Genomic DNA, 25357 nt, shown 5'->3' with positions numbered 1-25357 from the left:
CTCTTAACACCTTTGCCTTGTTTCTCCATGGCCAGGTTATGGCGCCTCTGCTCATCTAATTCTGCCTTATTCTTCTTGGCATCTATTACTGTTTTTGCTATGGCAGCTGATCCCCCAGCCAAGCTCCCAACAGCCCCAAGTGCTGCTAAGATGGCCGGGATAGTAAATATGAAACCCCCCCCATGTGATTTTTTCCTGGATTGCTGTAATTTTTTTAATTGGGGGGTACTAAGCAACAATTTCATACCATGGCCCTTTGCAATACAAGAGCTTTTTTTCTTGCGCTGCTTTTTGGTTAAAAGACTATCAATAGTTTTAAGAGATTTAAGACCTGCATAAGGTATTTGATACATAACACCCTTGGCCTTCATTGTAGGTTTATTATATACATATTCACAGCCCCCACCCCAGTTTTTGTTTGGTGTTCATAGCTATGGTGGTTCCCAATGCTGCTATTCTTTCACTTAAAGAAGCATCTTTGCTTACAAATCTACCAAATGCAGCCTCTTCTAATTTCTTGTCTGCAACATGTCTCTTGTCAAGATCAGAATGTGTGTTGTATGCTATGTCATGGTCTCTACAAGCAGCATCTAGGGGATTAACACCAGGATCACCCCTGTTTAATCTATGGTCCAATTTTGTACCGGGACCACAATACTGATAGCCTGGAATGTGTAATTCAAATGGCAGCTTGTTTATAATGTCATTAACCAACCCCCGACCCTCAGAAATATTCCAAAATTTAGGTGGTAGAGTATTAATAATTTTTATAAGATATCCAATCCCCTTAGTGTCATTCACTATAAAATTAGACAATTTGGTGCTTATCATGTCCATAATTCCAACCTTTTCATTGTAAAAATTGTGGTTGCCAGCATTTTCCTCCCCAGCTATCACCAATAACCTATCTACAAGTTTCCTGACATCATCAACCCAGACAAATTCTTTAGGCAGGGTGTTGTATTGTTTGATTCCACTGCCTGTCTTAATTTGTGACCATATGGGCTTGATTAAATTGTTGTATTTTGCTCCACTGCTAGACTTGACTCTTTTTTGTGTGGGATCATTGTTCTGGTATAGAGCATCTGATTTTATTATTATTTTGTTGTAGTGCTCATAGTCTTGATCTGTATAGCTGCCAGGCCTCTTCCTAGTCATCAGTTCCCACAATCCAGGTGTTCCGAGATACTTAACAAAACCACCTCTTTGTCCAAGATGAGATTCTGAATATACAATGAGATCATCTCCCATAAATATTACTCTGAAATTGCCAATTCTATGTATGATGCTACCATCACGCTCTGTGTCAGCATATAAGCCAAAGACCTCATCTTTATTGTCTTTAGGTGTGCTTAAATATTTTTGAGCAAGAAGACCCAATTCAATAGGATCCTGAGTAGCTTCAATTCTTCGAGGAGCAACAGGACTAGGTGTATGAATACTGGAAAGTGGGGTGATTGGATAATCTAATATGTTCCTTGCAGCTACAGGTACAAACTCTGTGATCAAATTTTGATTTTGCTCTGTAACAGTTTTGATATTTTTACCTAATTCACTAATAGCATCAATTATAGGCTGTTCTGTTTGTTTGTGTTGTTCATAAATTCCTCGGTTCTGTGATTTCCATCCCTTAAATCTTTTTACAAGATAATCTCTTAATTTAAGATCATCAATGTTTGGCCTTTTCATGGTTATTTATATATGTTTCAATGTCTAGAAAATTGTTGATTTTATTTCTGTATTTGCCACTATTGGGTTTTCTTGTCATATCAATTGTGACAAACCCATAACTGTCCTGGTTCCAGCACCTACTGCAAAACTTGGAAAAATCATTGTAGCTCAAGTCCCCACCTACATATTCATCATGTATGTGTTTGAGGTTGGTATGATCTTGATGAAACACACATATAAAATTGCTGTTGTCTCGGATCAGCTGCTTCGGTATTTTTGAAAAAGTCTGTGGAAGGTAGAAGCAATCAATGTTTTTGTGTCGGCAATGTGTAAAGAAATTTCTAACCTTGTTTTGATTATCCAGTATAATGTCATCAAACACAACAACAGAATTATCGAGACATTCATGAAGTGGCTTAACATCTGATTCAAAAGTGGCAATATCCAATCCATCATATAGCTTCATCAGCTGCTGATATTTTAATTGTTCCAAGCTCTTAGAGAAGACATACAAGTGCCTGTTTTTCCAGTCTAACCAGTTGGGTGCCAATAAAAAATTATCAACCATTAGCGTAGTTTTACCACAAGCTGATGGCCCAACAATAAGACATCTAATATTTTCAGGCAGCAACTTGCCATTTCTCTTAATCTGCTGTTCAGGTTCTGGCAGCCTTTTTATAACATCCCAGGTGCTCTTTGTCTGCATCGATCCAGCTGTGTTCTGGAAGTCCTAGCCATTTGATAAATAACTTGTTGCCTTTTCTGCGGATGATTTTTTCTATGAGATATGTGTCAGGCTGCTTAGTTTTGCTGAGTTCTTCTTCATAAAACCTGCCTTTGAGAATTTCTCCTCGGTGGTCTTTTATTATATATGTGTTAAGGGTCCCAGGTTTAACTTGAACCACTGTAAATAATTCAGTGCTCCAGTTTCTTGTAAAGCCTCTTTTGAATAAGTGCTTATATTTCCTGATTCTTACTTGATCACCCACCCTGTATTTGGCCTTTCTTGTTGTTGGCTGGTATCTAGGATAATAAACAGTCCTGATCAATTTTTGCTCATCAGATGGAGTTACTTCAGAGGGTTTCATGTTGATTGTGGAATGGACCGAGTTTTTATATTTATGTAGAAGTTCTGGAAGAATATTAATCCATTTATAATTACCTTGAAGTGTAAATTGTTTATACATAAGATTTTTTAGGGTTTTGTTGAATCTCTCTACAATTGAGGCTTTGAGATCACTGTAACTCGAATAATGTTTTATTGACTGGCTATTAATAAATTGTTGGAACACAGAATTATAAAATTCTTTGCCATTATCTGTTTGCAAATAGCGCGGTGATCTTCCACTCTGATTGATGATTGTTCTGATGGCTTCTGTAACACATTTTCCAGTCTTGGATTTGAGTGGCACAGCCCAGGCAAGTTTTGAAAATGTATCTATGACAGTGAGTAGATACTTGTAGCCCTTGTTGATTTTGTCTAAGTTTTTCAGCTGTCCACTTGCCATCTCAATCAAGTCGCTCTGCCATAAATCATCTATGCCTTTTGTGACTACTGGCAGTCTCTTATAATTATGTCTGGCTTGTCTGTGTAATTCATCAACAATAATTTGTCTAGACATAATATGAAAACAAGAATATTGCAACTATGGGGTGTTCAGCAGCTGATACTACAGGATTTTCTAAATATAATTTGTCCCCTATTTGTATTTTAAATTCCAGAGAGCCATCATCTTCAGCATAGGCTGTTTCTAATGTATTGGGGTCTGTAAAATCCTCTAACTCTACACTGGTGATTTTTACTTTGTTGTCAGCATTTGTTATTGATAAGGTAGGGTAGTGGTGTGCCTGTGGTTGAAGCCAATATTTGATCTTGATTGGTCTCAGTGTGCCCCCAACAAAAAACTGGTAATAAAATTGTGCAGGGGACAGCATATATATTTTGCCACCTGGTGTAAATGGTGAATCATATTCTTTGTTGGGGATGCTGTACAATTCAAGAATTACTGTATGTTTTGGATTCTCGATTATGCCGGTTATTTCTTTTTCTGCTGTAAGCAATCTGCTTGTTACAGATTCAAGATGCTTATTGATGGTCCTAACAACATCATCATGGCCTGGCTTGATCTTTATGTCCACAACAAGTTTCTTGTATTGTTGCACAATCTCTTGAAGCTGGGTGGCAAAAACAGACAGAGCATTTGCTTGATTGGATTCCATGGTCCCTAGCTGTTGCTTGATATTAGCTACAATTTGTTGCAAATTTTCAATAACTGCCAATTTTGAATTTTGAGCAGTAAGATCATGGACCTGTCTTCTGATATCCTCAAACAGGGCATGCAGTTCATTAATATGTTGATTGGTTGGTAGAGTGGCCACTGTCTGAGTACGTTGTTTGATCTCTGTCTGGATATTCTTGATATCTTCTGATTTCAATATGCGATTCACTGCCCTCTTAATATTTTTAAGTTCCTGTGATGTAGGCAGATTTGATACAGTATTTTGCAAAGATTCAAGTGCCAATTTCACATTGTTTAATTCAGAAGCATCAGCCACATTTTGCATAGCATTTTGGAGCAGGGCTATATCTGCCTGAGAGGGTGTTGATTGTTGTAAAATTTCAAGCTTTGTTTGGATATCATCAATCAAGTGATGAAAATGAGATAGCTCAGATTCAGTGTTGAGGTTTTCAAGTTTTGTGATCTGTTGCTGGACACTAACAAGGGTATCTACAATACCGGGCAGGCGGGATTCTAGAGATTCTTGTACATTTGTCAAATCATTTTGCACTGCTGCTATTGTATCCTCAAGATGGGTTATGGTACTTTGAATTTTTCCAAAATCTTCATATGTTTCAAGTTGCAGCTTAATGTTGGCAACACTCCGAGTTATTGCACTCAAAGCATCAGAAGATGGCAAGTTGTTCATAAAATTTTCAAGTGTCTCAATTTTTTCTTTAACCTCGGCTATGGCATTGTTTAGAGGGTCCAGATTAGGTATCTGGAGTGATTGAATCTGTTCTTTTAGAGTGGAAATCACTAGATCAAAATCTTCTTGTGATTTTATGCTTTTGACAATTGTTTGGAGCTGTGTCTGGACATTATTAATCTGCTCTTCCAATTGTTGTTTCAATTGCTCAGAGTTGGTGGCCTGGGTCTTAAATTTGGCTTGAAGAGCTGCTACAGCTTCTTCTAAACTTTGAAAATTATCCAATGTGGCCAGGTCAGTATATTTCTGAAGCAATAATTTAAGTTCTGAGTCAATTTTAAGAAGAGGGTCCATGCATTGTGATTGTAAATTTGTAATTTCTAGTTGAAGACTGGCATTGAGTGTGGTTTGTAAAGCTTGTAAATCACTTCTTAATTTCTTGACTCTGACATCAAGCATCAGAATCTCATCACTGTGATCTTCATGTCTTGTATGGCCAAATATATCATTAGGCATTTTGTTTTAGTGGTTATTTATTATTGAATATCTGATTCTTAATTCTATAAAAAAAGTATTAGCTTGTCATATGACCCAGGGACCTCAATATATAAGCAGTCACCAGCAGAAACAGTATATACAGTGCCAGAAATCATGTTTGAGTGCTTAGTTCTATAAATATTTCTCCCTACTGAAATCTTGACATTACCCTCAGGGGTTGTAATAAATTGCAATTGACCACCTACAGGTAATTGGTAATGATTTAAATTATTGTTAAATAAGTACAATATTTTACCTGTTTCATCATCAACATCTGTAAGTATGCTGTTCAGATGAATAATTAACTTAGTTTAGATATCATATCAGAAGAGGGTTGTGGTGTTGGCAGGTCCATAATAGCCTGTTTTAAGAACCCAAATAAGTTCATAGGCATGTTTATTTATTTCAAATCATGCTCTGTAATTGGGCATTGATTACCATTTTTCAAATCACAATGACGCCATGGTAGAGTATGTATGCCACATGATAAAATGCATCTCTTATCATCATGTGGATCCAGAGCCACTTTTCTTACAATATTGCTAGTCAATAAGTGATCAACACTCTGAATTCTATTTTCTGATGTTCTGATTGTGCTACATGATTTGAGACAATTTTTGTAATCCTCAAATTCAAGCTCTTTGTCAACAATTACTCTGCCAATGCCCTTGGCCTTTTTGGCAACAGCGCCACTACATGTTTCAAAACTGTACATCTTGGCTCTTAACCCAGCAAATGCCACAATAACATCACCAAGTGTCTCATCTTTTAACTTGCCAGGCACCTTTTTGTTGTGGTGTTGAATCTCTGTATGTTCACTGGTATCAAAATATTTAAACAATTCAGGCTGTGCCATATCTTGATAAACATCTTCTGTTTGAATATCAAGAACAAAACTATCTGTGTCCATGTACATCAGTTTTACACAATCACCATAAAAAGGTTTCAACACATCATAATACAATTTTAACATGTGTAATTTGGCCAATTCCAATATCACAGCCCCTACATAAATAGGCTTATCAAACTTAATATTTGTTTTTTTCATGTTGAAAAGTGCCATATTCTCATCATAAATTCTTCTGTAATTGAAGTTTGGCTTTGCAATCATTTTTTTGCTCCGGCTGGGGTCAGTAATTATTTTAACATCAATATGTTTTCTGACATTTTCAATTGTTTTGCCATACACTGAATTGACCATCAATTTAAACAAGGTCTTATCAAATTGGCTTATTGCAGATGTTCGAAGCTCTGTGTTTGTATCAATATATGGTTTCAACCATCTTGAGTGCCTGAACCTCAAAACTTTTCCAACTTTGGTCACTTGAACACCATGATTCATCAGGAACTGGAGGTTTTTGTAATATATAACATAATCCTGTTTCGGCTCTAGAGTCATCATCAATTTCTTCTGTTTAGAGCCAGGTGAACACTTAACCTCAGGAATTGGGGGCAGATCAGAAAATGTGTTGTGTAAATTATCTGGAATTGTCAGATCAACCTCTAAGAAGAGGCCATAATTACTGTCATCAAAATCCTTAAGATCTTCAATATTGAAATCTTCAACCCACTCAAGCCCTGCATATGGCAGTTTATCCATCATAGCATAACCATAGAGGCTGTTGGCATCTACATACAGTATATAATTTGATGGCAGTGCTGGATCATAATCAGGAATATATTTGTTATTTGCTCTGGCATATCTCTGAGAACATTGCACCATGCCTCCTCTTATACATTGTTCCATAAACAGATACATATCTTGATCCTGGATCAGATCCAATTGCATTTTAGTGTTTAAAAACATTGCAGACCATGCTAGGCCCGGAGCACTGTAAAAATACATTGGATCCAGCTTATAATTTTGCATGGAAGATTTTCTGAATGCCTGCAATATATCAGCTAAGAGGGTCACATCAAGTTTTAAATATGCCTTGTGATAATCACCAAATGTCTGGCATTTTAAATTGTTCCACATCAACTGGGCATGGTGATAATCTTCATCAGTGATTCCAGATCCTCTGATTTTGCTGTAAAACTCTTGTTGTGGTGGCAGAGAACACTCATCAAATTTAGAAAAATCTGTAACGTAATCATATGGATATACACCCTTCCGCCTAATTAATTTCAGGTCCTGATTTGGAAACAAAGCACATGGATTTTGAATTGATCATCAGATAATTTTTTTCATGAAAAAACTTTTCATGAAATGAAAATCTGGCAGGAGAAATTTAGAGAGAAAATGAAAATAAAATTGAAGAAGAAAGGAGAGGGACTAGGATGGAAAGAAGAAAGAGGAGAAGAGGAAGAAGAAGAGGATACCAGAAGAAGAGTTGTGGTAATAGGGAATGTAGATCTAACAAAAGAAGAGGAAGCTTTTTTAAAACTAGGCAGAGGTTTCAAAGTTAAAGAAAGAAATGTAGATTATGAGGAAGTTATATATGACATTGAAGAAGCAGTGCTCCATATAAAAGAAGAACCAGAAAGAGACAAGATTAGAAGAAGAACAGCAGCCATACTGAAGAAAGAAATGGGAAAACAAGGAAAAGTAGATAATTTGAGTCAAAAAGAAAGGGAAGGGATGAAGAAAATCAAAACAAGAAATGATGTGGTGATAGAGCAGGCAGATAAAGGTGGAGCAATTGTGGTGATGGAAAGAGAATGGTACGAGAGGAAGTTTGAAGACCTAAAAGAAAATGGATATGAGGAGATTTGTGGAACAGGTGAAGAACAAACTATAAAAGAAAGAATCATTAAAGACTGTAGGAGGAGTGGATTCAAGAAATGCATAAAGGAGACAGGAAGACTACCAAGTTTGAAAGGCTTTCCAAAGATACACAAAGAGGAGATAAAGTTAAGACCAGTAATGAACTGCAGAAACAATATTTTGGAACCCTTAGAAAAGAAATTAAAGAAAGTTATTGACGTGTTAGTAACACTGCAAGAAAGCAGAGCAGTTAAGAACAGTGAACAAGTAGTAGACCTCATAAAAGGACTTAAGTTAAATGAGATGAAGACGACAATGTTTAGCTTAGACGTGAAAAGTATGTTCCCGAGCATCAAGAGGGGACACGTTTTGGACATTATTAAAAAGAGAATGGGACAAGAAATTATAGGAGAATGGGATAGTGAAAGGGTAGTGAAGGCGCTGGAAACCATTTGGAATAACGGTTACAGTATAATGGGAGATAAAATAATGTTAATGAGTGAAGGACTAAATATAGGTTCCAGTCTAAGCCCAGCATTGGCTGAATTGGTTATGAATGAATGGGAAAAGAAAGTGATAGAAAAGGGAGGTGACAAAATGATTCTGTTTTGCAGATATGTGGACGACTGTTTTGGCATATGGAAGGGAACGAAGAGGCAGCTTGACATTTTTGCCAAAGAAATTCAAGATGAAGAAAGAGGGATATTATTGGAACTTGAAATAGAAGAAGAAGACAAGTTAAGCTATCTAGATATATTGATGAAAAGGAAAAGAGGACAAGAAATTGAAACCGCTTGGCATCAGAAGAAGTGTGCAGCAGGGGTATTCTGCCACAAAAGAAGTGATGTAAGTGAGGTGGCAAAAATAAATTTTATAAAGAATATGGAGGACAGAATCAAGAAAATATGCATGAAAGAATGTGAAAAAGAAGGCAAAATAAATAGCCTATGGAAACAGCTGGAAAAGAATGGCTATGAGAAGCAGGATAGACTGGACATAAACAGAAGAAGTAAGAAAACGGGCAGGGGAGAATTGGAAGAGAAAGAAAAAGAGGAGAGAAGGTTTGGAATAAGGAGTATGGGGAAGACCACAGAAAAGATATGCAAAGTGCTTAGGAAAGCAGGAATTAAAACTTACAGGAAGGGAGGAAGAAGCATCTTAGGAATAGCGAGGAATGCTAACAAGAAAAAGGAAAACAGAGAAGAGGAAGAAGAAGGGATTATCTACGAAGTAAAATGTAAAGAATGTCAGAGTGTGTACATAGGAGAATCGAAAAAAGGCTGAAAGACAGGTTGAAACAACATAGGGATGATGTACGACTTAAGAGAGAGAGAAATGCAATATTTAAACACACGAGAGAAACAGGACATGACATAGAGTGGGATGAGGCTAAGCAGATAGGAAGGGAGAAGAGAATGCAAGTGAGAAAATGGAAGGAAGCCAAGGAAATAGAGAAGAAAGGCGAAGAAGACACAATGAACTGGAATGGGGGACTGAAGTTAAACAAGGAATGGAAGAAGATGTTGGAAAGAGTGGAAAGGACAAGAGAAAAAGAGGAGAGGAGAAGGAAGAAAAATGAAGGGAAAAGAGCGTGAGATTAAAAAAAAAAAGTCCAACCACATTCTATATGGAAGTGTTTAGCCTTTTAGGTGAAAGTAAAGTTGGAAAGTGAAAGTCATCTGCTAGAAAGTTCCAAACAACTTTCTAAATAGTCTGGAGGGAGTAATGTTTGTGTATATATATTACCCTTCTTGTTGTATCTGGTTACTTTTGTACTTGATACAGAGTCTGAAGAAGACCTTGCTAGAAGGTTGAAACGTTACGTTAGTTTATGTTTTTTAATAAAATAAATTACTGCCTTGGTCAGCATATTTAGTTTTTCATAATCATGGAAACAAGGCTTAATGGAGTTATAATCAGATAATTGAGTGGCCAGTGTAGCCAGGCTAGCCGATAAAATTCTGTAGGAATCAAGAAATCTTAAGTGAATAGAAACACCATTAACTTTAATTATTTTGCTAATGGCAATATATTTCTCATTATTTTCAGCTAAAATATTTAAATTCTGCTTGTCAAACCCCTCGTACCTGATCAAATGATGAAAATCATAATTGGATGCACCATGGCAAAATATAGGGACAAATTTTGGTCTCTGGATCTTAATATTACAGCTATTACACAGGGCCATTAAGAATTTACCATCTGTATGAGAATGGTGTTTCACCTTGATATTTGCATCTGAAAATTCAAAATCACATACCGGGCATTTTTCTGCATTGTTGAAATCTTCAATCTGTTTCTCTGTTAAAGGCAACATGGGTTTTGATTTTAATAAGATATTATCTGCTATGTTATGGCACTCATTTTCTATTCTATGTGCAAATTCTTTGATGGCATCTGGTCCCATGTATAAATATTCTTTACTAACAACACCATCCTGTACAACCACATAATAAAAGCTGGAAGGTTCATGTAATTTATATGATGTAATTGAAGATTCCTCAGGGTCTGGGCTGCAGAATGCAAGGGGTTTGAGATTTGATTCAAAATCACAGACTATATATGCTGGGTGTTCCAACAAGGCTTCAAATTTTTTGAATTTGGCATTTTCACTTGGATTGGGCATCACCATATGAACAGGTTTATAATTGCCACAGTATTTCAGATGCTCAATTAACTTGTTTTTAGCAATTTCTGCATTCCTTTCACGAACCCCATTTATTATTTTTTCACCATCAAATACAGACAAACATCTTCTGCACAACTTGAATATTTTATGAGTTTTGTCTAGTTGTGTTCTGACTAAAGCTTCAAGATTATGTATCAGAGTGTAATGATATGTGCCATCCCCTTCAATTAAGAGCAGATCAATCGGAACAGCAGAATCATCATCAAATGTACTGATTCTGCGAGGATCTATCAAGCAATTGCCACGGCCAGTAGAACAAGTAAATACATTAATAGATAATTGTTTGCCATTGATATCCCGGGCCTTTTTTTCAAATTTATCAATATTCTGAACAGACATTGGATATTCTAAACACTCCATTGCCTCATCAAAATCATTTTCATGTTGTTTATAATAAGTTATTCTCTCAGGATTTCTTGAAACTGGATACAAAGCAGCTAAAATACACCACAAAAAGCATTTCTCATCATTATTTTTTATATTAACCACGGCTTGTTTGTTCTTAATATTGGCAGGTAAAGGCACATAAGTGGAACCTTGTAATGGGCTGAATTCAGAAATATTAACATATAACTTGTGTGGAGATCCGCATAGGCTCCATCCTGATTCTTTTGCTGCAAATTCAGAGTGTTTAATATTCAATTGATCTATCAAACTGCTTATTATTTTGTCTAAATTTGCATTTGAATATACAGGTACAGTTTCTGTTATGTGGGGCTGTGTAAATTTTGTGCCATTTGGCTTCTTATATTGTGTAAACAATTTGAGAGACAGCTTATAAGAGCCATTTTGTGCATTTAGAATTGCCTGCACATCTGGATTTATACTATTCAAAAAATTCTTAATACCACATCTTGGCTCTGATACAAACCGGTAATCCCTTAATTGGCTGTTAAAACTGCTATGGATGGGTTCATAGCGTGGCTGCTTTGCCGGTCTGTCATTAAGAGGTGTTTGATGCTTCCTTTTCAGACCAGATGTAGATGGTTGAGGGGGCAATGTTGATGACTGTGCAGAACAAGTACCTTTATGTTTATATGTGAAATATTCCAGACTATATTTTCTATGGCATTTAGGGCATATTTTTGTGAGAGTTCTGCATTTGTCTGTATTACAATTCTTTTGATGCTTAGCCCAATTGGGGCTGGATATATTCTTTTTGCATTGATTACAATATTTTTGAATTGGCATTTTTGTTGTTGTTTATTATATAAGATTTCCTGGGGTCCAAATCAAAATTCTATGCTTAATAAAAATATCAGTTGGGTTCAGCAGTGTGATTTGTATATTTAGTGTGTGTGTGTGTGTTTGTGTATGTGTGTGAATATTTTTGGCTTTGGTATTTATATAAAATTTATTGGGGTTCAAATCAAAACTCTATACTTAATAAAAATATCAGTTGGGTTCAACAATGTGCTTTGTGTGTGTGTGTGTGTGTGTGTGTGTGTGTGTGTGTGGTTGTGTAGGTGTGTATCTTGACCTAGTTTTAGGTGTGGGCAAAAAAAATATCAAGAGGGGCATATTTTTAACAAATTTATGGACAACAATATCACAGAAGTGCCTTTTATAAGTGTAGGCAAATCAATCTGAGGGGGCTCATCTTTTGTACACTAGGATTCAAAATTCTTAGAATTAAGAGCATATCACACTTGAAGAATTGGGGAATAAGGGCATCTTGGCATAATTTTAAGTGTGGGCAAATCGGGCTGTTTAATTATATGAGCTCATCATTTGTACACTTGTAAGTGGTGCTGGTTATAGTATCAATTGCACTACTTGTGTGTGTGTGTGTGTGTGTTAATACGTTTGGCCTAGTTTTAAGTGTAGCCAAAAACAATATCAAAATGGGCTTATTTTTAACAAGCTTATGGACAACAATCTTACAGAAGTGCCTTTTGTAAGTGTAGGCAAATCAATCTGAGGGGGGTCATACTTTCCCGGGAAATTCCCGAGGGCATTTTTACAAAAATCTTGGATTAGACAGGGTTCCACACTTGAGCAAAAAGCTCATATGGGCATGTTGAGCTAGTTTTAAGTGTAGCCAAATCTGCCTGAGGGGGGTTCATACTTTCTCGCACTGGTTGTATGGGTTTTTATACTACTGCTGATGAAACGTATTGTCTTTTTCGGAGCACTTTTCAATAATGATTTACGGATTTTGGTAGGTGAATTTTTCAACACGTGCAAGAAAGGTGAATGTTTCTTGAAAGAAGTCGAATGCCTATTCCTGTTAGAACGTGAGTTGGTACGTATCTTCCTCATTTTCCTCATCTCGATGTTTTAAACATTCCTGAGGAAGATATGCAGTTGAGTAATTCTGGTTAAAATGTCTGTCTGATAACGTAAAGGATCCGGTGTTGACTGTGAAAGATCAATATACAAATAACTGAAAGGTTGCGTCGTAGCATCTATATATACTTTATCGAGTTCCTTCATGCGGTGAGGATGAAGTTGTCGTGCAAAAACAGTAAATTGGTTCATATCTCGTGGATTTTTAAAAATAACAAAATGATTCACGTTCAACGAAATATCCCTGCAATTTTTTCCTTGATGAAAAAGATTCTGTGTTATGAACACCACCGAAATGTTTTTGTGATGGCTACCTTTTGTGAAAAGGTCGGCGACTTTTTCTCCCTGAGCAGCCATCATAAGATCGTCCAGGATTATGAGAGTGGGGGTTTTTCCGTTCCACGACTGCCAATCGACGATACCTTTATGATATTGCACATCTCGAAGATTTTGCGGAAGACTGTTTTCCTGATCGTAACACCATATGATTTTCTTCACGGATCCTTCGACGAGATAAACAATGGAGTCGACTATGTTTGTCACAAAGGTAGTTTTTCCACTTCCTGATGCTCCGCAAACCATCATGGTGAAAGGATGGGAAAGTTTAGGAAACATGTTTTATGCTGAAGAAACGTCTTACAGGTTCTGAAGAAAAATGAAGATCTGCCAGTCTGTAAAGACATTTTATATACTGGTCGTCCGAAGAAGGGTTCGAACTCTGAACCACTACATAGATATTTTAGTCTGCGCAGTATCCGAAAGGAAACGATAAATGTTCATGGTCGAATCGTCGTTTCAGCAATACTGGTTGAAACAGCTTTTTTCATTTTACTGATAACCTGGAACTGTTTTGTTCTTCTAATTCTGAAAATATTTTCCACTATAACTTCAGGTTTCTCATTATTTATCATGTCGCACATAGTATCAAAATTAACCAATTCCGATGTGGTGGTATTCAATGTAATCCCTTTCACTTTACAGATATACTGTGATTCGGAGAATGGTTTAGTTATTTTCATGCTGTAACTTTTCGGTCCCGTTGAAACAAACTGTTCACAAACTGCATCGGGGCCGAAATCGGTCAATTCATTGGTGAGTTCTCCTAATGCGTCACCTGGCCGGTGGTGATATTCCATTCCAGGACTATCTATGTAAATTACAGAATCTATATCACAATAACATATTCTGTCACCCAACTTTTCGAGAAGTTCATACAATTTGAGGCGAGCATGGCATGTCGTGAAGGCTGAAATAGGAACATTTACTTTCCTGTTCAGATTGGCAGCCTCTTCAACATATTTCCAGTTCACTAAAACAGTGTCCTGATTGATGAACACAACTCCTCCGATCATTACATTTGGGTCAGTCATTTTATCTAGAAAATCTTTCGATCCCTTGATGATGGTTCTTTGGGAAAGATTGTCCCGTTGACAGAATTTGCCCCATAAAGAATTAAGGCAGAGTTTAGCCAGAGTACGTTTTCCAGGATTAACTTCGATACTCTTTTCTTCCAATAGAATACCCTCCCTATCAAAATATTCCTGTATGTACTTCTTCTTATCCTCATCGTTCTGACACCATGAAGACCAACCGCTCGCTTCCTGTTTTATTTTCAAGAAGGTGTTGACATATCCTGCAAAAAGTCCTCCAGTTTGTGTGACAGGGTTGTACATGGATGTTTCATATTTCCACACTTCCGACATCGACAACACTTCGTAACCTAAACTGCATGCTTTACGTACCTCGGCAATGACCCAAGTTCCCGAAAGTGCGCGTTGCTCATCGGAATGCTGGCATGTACCTTCACATTTCAATTTGATAGCACACTCCTTACACAATACGAACATGATTTTTCCATGCATTTTTATAGGCAACACAGGATGTAAAAGAGTTTTTGGCGGCAGAATAGTACATTTGATGAGGCCCTCCATGTTCAGAACCTCATTTACCGACGGAATAGAATTTCCTAGAAATATGGTAGGATGGCCGACAGGATAAGCGCAATATTTGTTCACATAAGGGTACAAACTTGTGAAATCATTGTACTGTAATTTCTCATTTTCTTTGATCTTGTAATAAGTCTTGTAACTTTCTACTCTTCCTCCATATAAGGCGTCTCGTGGATTTAAAGGAATGTAGCAAACAATAGGATGTGTCGATAGATATCTATCGAGTTCAGGATCTGCTTTCAATATTTTGTTGAAATCGCATTCCCACATTTTGACGACATGGTATCCTTCCGAACGTAAAGCGGCAAGTTTACGGCATGTTGTTTCGTATCTGAAGGCTGCAGTGTTCAACATGTCACTGTGTTTCTGACTGCTACTATCCTGATCGGTTTCATCTTCATCGTCATTTTTCGGATACATATCTCTGTTAATTGATATGCAGCGTTGACAACCATGCCAGTAGCATCCAAGCGCCTCATACACTGTCTGCGTCTCCTCGTGATAACCGTCCACTCTGTAACGTCCTCCTATGACATATTTTTCACGAGTACGTCCACCGTGAAGAAGTATTACATGATTCTGTTCTTCAATATAGGTTAGCCATTTCAATGCAAACTTGGACATCTGATCTGCATGATGGTAACCTCCTTTAGGAATTATTCCTATAGTATTAGCCGGCATAAATTTCCCTCTGTAAATCAGGGAACAGGCAGATGCTATTGTGATGCAATCCTTGAAAATATCTATTTTGCATATGTCGAGAAAATTCTGTCTTAACTTCAAACATCCTTGTCTCAACAAGATAACATCCTTGATGCAGTATTGGAGAAGTTGGTTTTTGTTGTTGAAAGGTATATTCTTAATGCATTCAATGTCATACCAAGACATAAAACGGTGTTGATCTTCAACTGTTTTCATATATTCATATCCGTATGCAGAAGGAGGAGGCATCGGCCCTATGTAATTTCTATTCTTGTATGTGTTCCACAAATTCGGATAATATCCTTTCTGCACGGGCAAACCAAAAAGTTTTGAAAATCCTGCAAGATTTGTCTGAACGTAGTTGAGACTATCCACAAAATGAAGATTTTGGTATGTCATACTAATGATTTTGGTTCCATCTAAGATGACACGAGGTTTCATTACTCTTTCCAACATTCTCCTTAATAGAAATGTGCAATCATAACCTCGTGCATTGTGTGCACAGATGGTTATGTTGGTAAACTTATTTTGCAATTCGAGATAGGATAGAAATGTGTCTACAGGATCATCCCAGAATACAAACTCTCTTGTTCCACAGACAGAACATGGAACCGTTAAATCCTCTTTTTTGTAACATGCGTGACAGGCTGTCTGCACTACAATAAGATTCGGAACATGCAGAAAAGTTTTTTTCTTTCTCAGAGTAAGGAATATCTGTATAACATTCAAAATCGTAAAATATATATAGAAATTTTGAATTCAGTTTAGGTTTCGGTATAGCCATGTGACAGAAATGATTTATAGGCTTCACACAGTTACATACAGTACAGTACTACATGTTACATTTATGCACTTTTTCATATGTATTGTGAGTTAGAATAATTCTGAAACATCGGGGACACTGTTGTATTTCACTACAGACTGTACCGTTTCGGAATGGTGTAGAAACGTGATTCGTGAAGAAGTTTTCATTTTTGAAAATTCTGTGACATGTCTGGCATATTCTGCGAACCCCCTGTTCAGGTACACACGGTGGAGTTGAACGGCACATAGAACACAATTGTTTACACAGATGGTTATGAGCTTTTTGAAATATGAGTTCGTTACACCCGCGACATTCTTGTTTTGCCGCAAATGCTCCAACACGGTTCACTATAGCATCATAATGCTGTCTGGTATTATCATAGAGAAGGTATATAAATTTGGAAGCTTTTTCAACCAGTCCTTCAAACAAAACATCTTTAACATCACGAAGATTGTTGTATACAATAAACTTATATTCTGGGAGAACTTGCTGAAATTTTCTCAGTTCCGGAATCCCACTTCCGGCACACGTATTGTCTGTCAGATCTACATCTGCTTTTCGCATCAGTTCGAAAACTGGTTTAAGAAGATTTCTATTTTTTCTATATTGAGTATAGGACGGGTCGTTATCAGCATTGGCTTTCCCTATGACCAAAGCTTCAGCTAAACAGAGTGTTTTTTTTTCTATTTGGCACACCGACGATACTTCTTTTTTGCGTGCTTAACATGTAATTAGGTAAACAATAGGTTCGATTACCCCCACCTCCAACAGGTATATTGACATGGTCTGCTCGTAAAATTAAGCGATCTGTAGCATTGAAAGTTTTCGCACTCTGCAATATTTTATACATAATGTTCCACACCATATCACTATGTAACTGATCACATCTATGCCACCCGATATAAATATCTTTCACAGTTGGGTCAGATATGTTAGACAGAGTTAAACCTATTTTGTCTTCATCCTTGGTGTCCTTTTTAACGTAGGTGAGAAGATTTTCAACACCTTCGCGAATCCAAGTGTGAGGATCAACATTCTCTGGAGGGTGTGAGAAACTGAATTCAACACGTCGTCCCTTGGAACGGAATTTAGGATATTCGCGTTCTTGAATGTTGTGTAATATTATATTCCCTATCTGTTCACGAGACACTGAAGCAGGTTTTCTTTTCTTACCTTTCCCATCTGATACCGAAACATTCTGGGATGGCTGTTCTGCTGGTGGTAAGGGGTCCGGTCTCCATGACGGTCCTGGCAAAGGCTCCGGGTGTGATCCGGATGCAGCGTTCGTAGAAGTTCCTGGTGATGTAACGTACTCGGATGCGACGGCTATCTGCTTCTCCTTGGTGACTGGTGACGCAGGATCGGGTGTCGACGACGTGCCTGGGGACTGTTCGGAAATACCTGTCCATCCTTCTCCGGAAAGATCGGGTACGGATGTTGTCACTGTCCGTAGTAAGTGGTCATACTCCTCGACCAAGGAGATACTTTCTCCCGCGATGATTTTCTGCGCAATGTTCACCAACACTTCCCGCAACTGTCTAGGTGTTGTGTAATATCCATCACGATATAGCACTAACAGATCGTCAGCGGATAACTGTACGTCCATGATAGTAGGATGACTATTTCACGAAGACTGTCATGTGGAGACAACTCCTTTCTTTATATACGCAAGCATGCCGAAGCAGTTATTTCCGTTCCTAACGGTTCTACCGTCTAATCTGTAAACTTCCCGGAAATTTGCAACAGTCTTCTGATGTTTATCTATAACTAATATGAAGCCTATGTAATTTTCCGGAAATGGTTAACCGTCGTCACCACATGTTTTCCTGGGTCATATCAAAGATCATGTACAATGGACATTTCCACTCAATTTTTTTACAACATATTTAAATACTACACCCTGGAAAAATGACCCCTGCAAGTTCTCGCGTTTCTCTGCGTCTAGTTTAAGGCAGAAACGAGACTTCCAAAGTTGCGAGGCTAGCCCTGCGCTGAAAACACGCCGCCGCCATGTTACTACGTCACTCCTTAGGGAGAGCTCGTTTGTCGTCTGCTTCGAGCGTCCAGTTCCGGATGGATAGCCCACGGAGGGCGAACACGTGCAGCAGTTTTACAAATCTGTACCGATTTAAATAATGGAAGAAGGAGCGATAGGAGAAAGGAAAGCTATGCTTTGTAATGATCATTCTTCCATGAAATATCCGTGCTGCTCACCTGCAAGATAAATGAAAGGGTTCAGCTGCGTGTGTTCTCAAGCCATGCGAAAAATATTGCTTATAAAATTGGTTGCTGACAAGACACTCAAAAATATTTTTTAAACTTATATTTATCGATATTTACCGTAACCTATGTAGTGCAAAATAGGAATTTTCACATTCTTCACTTTATAAAGCCTATTTAACTTTCTTTTCCATAAAGCAATTTCAGTTTGCGTTCCATTTCTGTTGTGCAAATTATGGTCAAATATTTTCGTGCAGATAAGAGAAAACACACTGAGAAGATTACATTAGTTGCACAGTACATATCTATATTTAGTTTATGTATAATTATTACAAGGAAATAATGTGTATAACCATGGGCGCATTTAAGGGGGATTCAACGGTTCCAACCCCCTTCTTTTTTTGGTTCACTAAAATTACCAGTATCTATGTTCTATCCGCTTGTTCATAATAAATTTCTTCGGACTTATTTCATTCTCTTAAATTAGAGACGTATAGGACGGGATACGGATGGGAAGGAAATTTCGGTAATTCCACATACCAGATGGGACTGCAGACCAATATCTGCAATTTCCTGATAGTTTCGGAATTTCTGCGATAAGAAACTGCATTGAGACTATCAAATCAGTTATCCCCCCCCCCGAATCATATTAAAGAAAATTGGTTCTTAAAAACGTAGTGACACAAGATGAACAGAAAAGTATCAATACTTCGTGACTACAAACACACAACTTTGTCGGGTCCAACATCACCTCCCCCCATGCTCCCCAACAAGCTTCCGGCCAGCAGTGTCCTGGATTTTCACGAAATAAAGCAACCCTAATCATACCAAAAGTTGATCCATCCCTCCCCCCGTGAACTATATATACGCCCATGTGTATAACAATATCTCATACTGAAATGTACGATATAATTATTTTGAATTTCGTACTGCGAAAAAAGGAGCCTCATCTCGTTACCCCGAACGCATTAATTGGTTGGTTCACAACTTCACCAGGATCCTATCGAGACGAGACATGGCAGCCTTGGTCTCGTTCTCGTTGAGAGTTGTAAATGTCTGTCTCGTGTTGATTTGTAAATGTCTCATTGACAGTCTCGTCTCAATTTATAAACATCCGTCTCGGTTTGGGAGGGCAATTCTCGTTCTCGTCTCAAGTCTAGAAAAATATAGAATTAACAACGTATGCAGAGGCTTATCATTATAAATACAAAAAAAACCTTTCTTTAATATTTATTATTATTATTATTATTATTTGACTCCTCGTTTCGACGGTACAGCCCTCGAAAACGAAATATTATCCTGCTTAGATATGCAGATTCAGAATTACCAGGAATGAACTGGCGTTGTAATTATTATTCACAAAATTCATGATTTATCTGAGGAAGTCGCTTGCTCCAGGTTTGACTCTCGACCTGGGCATGACTGTTTCCTTGTGAGTGACATTTCATTGAACTGGAAATTGTTACATGGGAGGATGTTTGCTCGAGACTTTGGAGACAGCTAGGGGGATACTTCTATTGTTAATGTTAGTGTTGCTCACGAGACGAGGCATGTTCCGTCTGGGGAACAAGTGAATGTTTTCGAAATTAGATGGGACAGAAGAAAAATGTCGTCTCTTATCATGGCACATTGGGTGATACTTAGATTGTGCAGTTGGTGGTAGTGTGTGTGTGTGGGGGGGGTGTACTCCTGCACCCCGACTTCGAATACAGCTTGTAGTTATTCATCTTCATTGTAGCGATTAGCCAAAAGTGGGAAGAAATGTGATGTTAGAGATGATACATAATAAATTAACCATGCGTTCTCATCGTTGCGGTTAAACAAAGTGACGTGAAAGTAGGCTAAATACAAAATTTTGCAATATATATATTAACTAAAGAAAGCTGTCATTTACTGCAGGAAATTTAAAAACTCACCGTACCTTTTTATACCGTATCACCTCTTATATTGCAGAAATTGGCGTGTAAACCAGTGTGTTCTAAAAGTATTATCTTAAAATTTGTGAAGAAAATATTATGACGAAAATAATTGTAATTCCAGAAAAGGCATTCCTATAACATTAAGTTCTTGCCAGTCAGAACTAACCTATGTATTCGCAATGAACAAGGCTGTTCACGTGTTCAGCCATTGACTGTTACAAGGTTTGCTTTGTCACCCTAATGGGAAAACCCTCTACCGAGTGGCTGAGTTATAGTAAATACTACTATACTGCTAGGGCATAATTCATCTCCAAGAATTGGAGCACAGATTTTTGCACTGGAAGTTGTAAGTTTTACACAGTAACAAGTGACCTTGCTGTCGCTTCCGCGGCTCCTGCTAAGTTGACGGGACGAGCAGAAGCCCCGCCTGCACGCATTTCTAAGTGATGACGTCAGAGGACCTCCTGTCTGTGGAGAAGACGTTTTCAAATCCGTGACGTAGTAGGTGAATTTCAGCGGTGTTTGAAGGCGTGTTTCTCGAGAACCGAAACAAATATCGCCGAGATATTTTGCACATCTCATGTTTGTGTCATTATCTGTAAAATGAATGGATTTAAAACGTTTTTCATGTCAAAGTGGAAATGTCCATTCGCGGAACTCGTTATTGTCTTCAGCAGGCGTTTTCCTGTTCCTGACTGATATCAAACCTTATAGAAAATTCCAGGAACTAATTAACAGTCTTTAAAATATTTTTTTTAACAGTGAAAAGTTTGGTTATTCAAAGTGTCTCCGATCCGACCTTAATTGTCCTACAGTGATAGTGATTGTAGATTCGGAATCTGTATGTCGAGACCTATCAGTAGAGCGTTGGATGTCGAGACCTATCAGTAAAGCGTTGGAAGGGAATCTACTATTGAAAATAAAGAAAGTAGAAAACAGCCGAACCTAGAACGCTGAAACCTAGTTCTTCGGAAAAAGGACTTCATTCCGAGTCCGAAAAGCTATCGATCATCCTTCTAGCTCAATTAGGGACGGAGATATATCGATTTGAAATTTTCGCAAAAATAATCGAAAAATAATCGAAAAAATAATCGAAAAATAATCGAAAAATAATCGACAAAAATTCAAAATTTGTTTTGAAAAATTGAAAATTTGTTTGAAAAAAGTTGAAATAAAATACCCTCAGTCACAATCCTCTTTGTCCCAAACCTCATGCATCAAAGGGTCCTTAGTTACGGCTTTGTTGTCCCCAGACCTCAAGTTTCAAGGGGCCCTCTGTTACTGGCCTTGTTTGGCTCCGGACCTCATGTTTCAAAGGGTCCTCAGTTATGGGCATGTTTGCCTAAGAGAAAAAACTAATTGTATATTCGAAATCTACACATCCCCACTTTTAAAACTGTAGGCCCCTGTACTCATGTTTAAAAAAAAAAACAGTTCCGGTTCTGTTTTACCCCCCCCCAGTAAAACATACTGCAGATAAGCCCCTTTCACAGGCATGTTCTCCATTTCCAGTTATAAGTGTTTAACGCTGGGGAATTTGTGACAGGATGTAACAAGGAAATAGTGTTTCTATGAATAGATCCTCTATCGCATTCCAGGCGGAAATCGTTATATGATAACGATAGCCGCTACTAATTAGTCTCCATCGAACAAAAAAGTCGGTTATAAATGTTTAACGCTGGGGAATTTGTGACAGGATGTAACAAGGAAATAGTGTTTCTATGAATAGATCCTCTATCGAATTAAAGGCGGAAAGCGTTATATGATAACGATAGCCGCTACTAATTATTCACCATCGAACAAAGAAGTCTGTTATCGCGGGCATACATAATCAGCAAGGAAGTTGCAGCCTGATATGCATGTGTTGGGACCTTCAGTGGAAAGTTTTCATTCTTCTATACACTCTTTACAAGTACGGTGGTGTATTAATGGAAGGCGAGAATTTTGTAAGTATATTACATCTATTTATTTCGATACAATAATAACATTTACTTGTATTTTCAAACTGTTTTATTACTTCAACTCATAGTACACGTTTTTCATATATATTTTTTACATTTTGTTAAAATACTGGTACTTTAGTATAGGTTTATCTCAGTGGCTGCGATTAGGTTCCAAAAGCAGTTCATTTTTCCCTCGTAAATAAGGTTTAGCATAGTGCGGGGCAGAAATGGGGGAGGGGGGTTCCGATATATAGCATTTTTATTTTGCAACACATTCCATTTTCTACAATATTAACAGTTTACTTTTCATTGGTAAATAACATTTAGCATAGTGAGGGGCAAAATAGGGAGGGGGGATTTTTATTTTGGAACACATCTCATTTTCTACAATAATTAAACAGTTTCGGTTATCCAGCAGGACCCCACAATATCTACAGTCACGGACATTTTCGACTTGCAACAACTTGGTTATACAAGTGTTACAAGCCTAAAATGTCCGTGACCGGTCAGAAAACTGAACAAACAGGTGTTAATGTATTAGTGATTGTTAGTTTATTCGTTCAGTTTTCTCTTTTTTAACATCTCCACCATCCGTTCCTCTAGCTCTTTCCCCGTTCCTCCTGTTTTCTTATTTTCTGTTCTTTCATTCCTCACACTTTTAAACAGTTCCATTAACTCGAAACAGATTCTTAACGATAAATGCGAGGGTACATATTGGACTCTCTGTATGTTTTCTACAAAATCACCAAACACTGCCGCGTTTCTTTTTTTTCAATAATGAAGCTGAATATTTTCACCAATGTGTCCACCTTCACTTCAAAATCTTTACACGTTTCTTCTAGTCGGCGCAATAAATCTTCGGCGAACCCGTTTTCTTCGCAGAAATTGACGTAGCTGACTACATGCTTTTCTACTTGGCGTGCGTGAACTTTGCTCCACAAATTTCTTCTCTCTTCTGTTGTAGTCCCCGTCTCCTCTTTTACGTCATCATACAGTAGACTGAACCCTAGTGGAAGTGTAGTCATCTGAAAATAGACAGAAAATATATTAGTTATATATATATATTACACAAACTGTAATCACTGTTATATATATTAATTCACACATATTTTCAGGAACGTAACATGCAGCGAAGAGAGGCTCTGCGAAATGCTTTTCTTCAATATCAAATAGGAGTAGAAGAACAAGAGCAATTCGCAGAGCTCACTAGGGGTGTTAGGAGGTGCTTGGAGGAGCAGGCTGAAATAAATCGGCAATACGAATACACCTTTGCCGTATTCTCGGTTCGGCGTAACCGAAATCGGCAAAGGATGCAAGACATTTTTCATCAATATCGCCAAAGGTAATTATTTTTCAATTTATTTCTCATAACATTGTATATTTGAACATAGTCCGACCATAACACTTTTTTCTTTATAGCCGATATCTACATGGAACACAATATATTTTTTTAAATTATTATATATTGTTTTTCAGAATGGATCGACGCAATATTCGTAGAGCTGATAACCTACTTCTACTGGTACCTCCTGCGGTCCTCAGGGGCTATGTTCTCCTCCTTCTCCTGCTCCGGAAGAGGTGGAGATCAATTTAGTGCAACACGAGGTGGAGGAGGAGGAGGGACATATTACGCCTCCATTACCTCAAGCTAGAGAAAAGGACCGGGAAGAGCCACCCCCCTCACCATAGGCTGTATCTTCTCAAGTTCAAAATAAACCTCTGCTGGTAATATTTTTTTATTTTCTCACCTTTCAAGTTGTATCGTTTTCTGCTTCCGACGTGTCGGTCTCCTCTATGATATCCGGGAATTCACGATGCGGGTTTCTGTTGCCGAACTGCTCTTCCACTTTTCCGATGCTGGAAAGAAACAAATATTTTCGTTTACGATTCTTGTGACTTGAATTGATTGATTGGGTGTTTTAAGTCCACTTTATGCACGGTACGGCTAATCGGGACTGGATCTACAGTTTAAAGTGGGATCCGAACCACTGTGTGCCTCCACCGGGAATCGAACCCAGGACCCCTTGATTACAAGGCGACGACGCTACCACTGCGCCATCGGGCAGGCTACTTGTGACTTGAAGGACGGTCGGAATATCCGACCATCTCTTCCAGATCTAATTCAGGACCTTTTATTCCTAGTGTCAGCCACGATACTACATTTTTACTTACCTTAGGGTACTTCACCTTCGATACCTGCTCGGATTTCAGGCAGATAGCAACGACTCTGATGATCTTTCGACGGTGTTCCAATATCTGCTGCTCCAGGTGAAAAGCGACTCTGCTGATTCTACAATGGAGATGGTGATTCTGGTAACAACACAATCCGCTAGCCCCTTATATACCTTCCTTCCGATCTACGTTATCAATACATTCCGTGTGCATTCGTTCGCGCAGAGCGTCCAACGCCCACGTGCCTCTCCTATCTTCTTCCGCTCCTGGAACACTATACACAGTCACCTCTCCAGAGAAACCTACTCTTTTTGCTCTATTTCTTTTCTTTACATCCAGATTCTCAGACGTCTTTCTTTCCTTTTGCTCTTCCTCCATCACATGCTATCCGACAAAGACTCCTATCTCCTTTTATTCAACACCACAAGGATTCTTATCATACGCCTTCCACGAATTCTTATCTCAGCATTTCCGGACCACCGCACATAGCACTCAGCCGAAAGTTTCGTAACCCTCTCCCTTAATCACCAGACTCATTAACAGCCGGAAACCCATATCTCCAGCCCGACAAACACACCACACATATCACTCAACCGTTCCACGAATTTCATAACAACCGGAAACCCCATATCTCCACCACAACAAACACGCCACACTCCTTCCCGTCCTTTTCAATTAATGACCAACAAAATGATAATACCAAGCAACCAACCGTCGCCGGATTTCCTCCCTCTCCCCACCGCCAATTACCATCCTATCTCCTTAATTAAACACATATTCTTATCTTATTCACCCCTCCCAATTCTCAGAATTTGAAAACCATCGA

The 25357-nt window shown here is 38.1% G+C and overlaps 1 protein-coding gene across 1 annotated transcript in view; it reads right to left on the bottom strand.

The window, feature by feature from the left end:
* LOC145996554 (uncharacterized) overlaps positions 1-24909 on the bottom strand; it is an 88845-nt gene extending 63936 nt beyond the window's left edge. Inside the window, exon 1 of the mRNA XM_083133054.1 lies at positions 24838-24909. Coding sequence (XP_082989180.1) covers positions 24838-24909 — 72 coding nt within the window. The remainder of the gene's footprint in view (positions 1-24837) is intronic.
* Between the last annotated feature and the right edge of the window lie 448 nt (positions 24910-25357).

This window comes from Lepisma saccharinum, chromosome 12 (genome assembly GCF_977018435.1).
Source record: "Lepisma saccharinum chromosome 12, izLepSacc3.1, whole genome shotgun sequence".
Taxonomy (NCBI): domain Eukaryota; kingdom Metazoa; phylum Arthropoda; class Insecta; order Zygentoma; family Lepismatidae; genus Lepisma; species Lepisma saccharinum.
The sequence above is the reverse complement of the archived record's forward strand: the minus strand, read 5'-3'. Positions and strand labels throughout refer to the sequence as shown.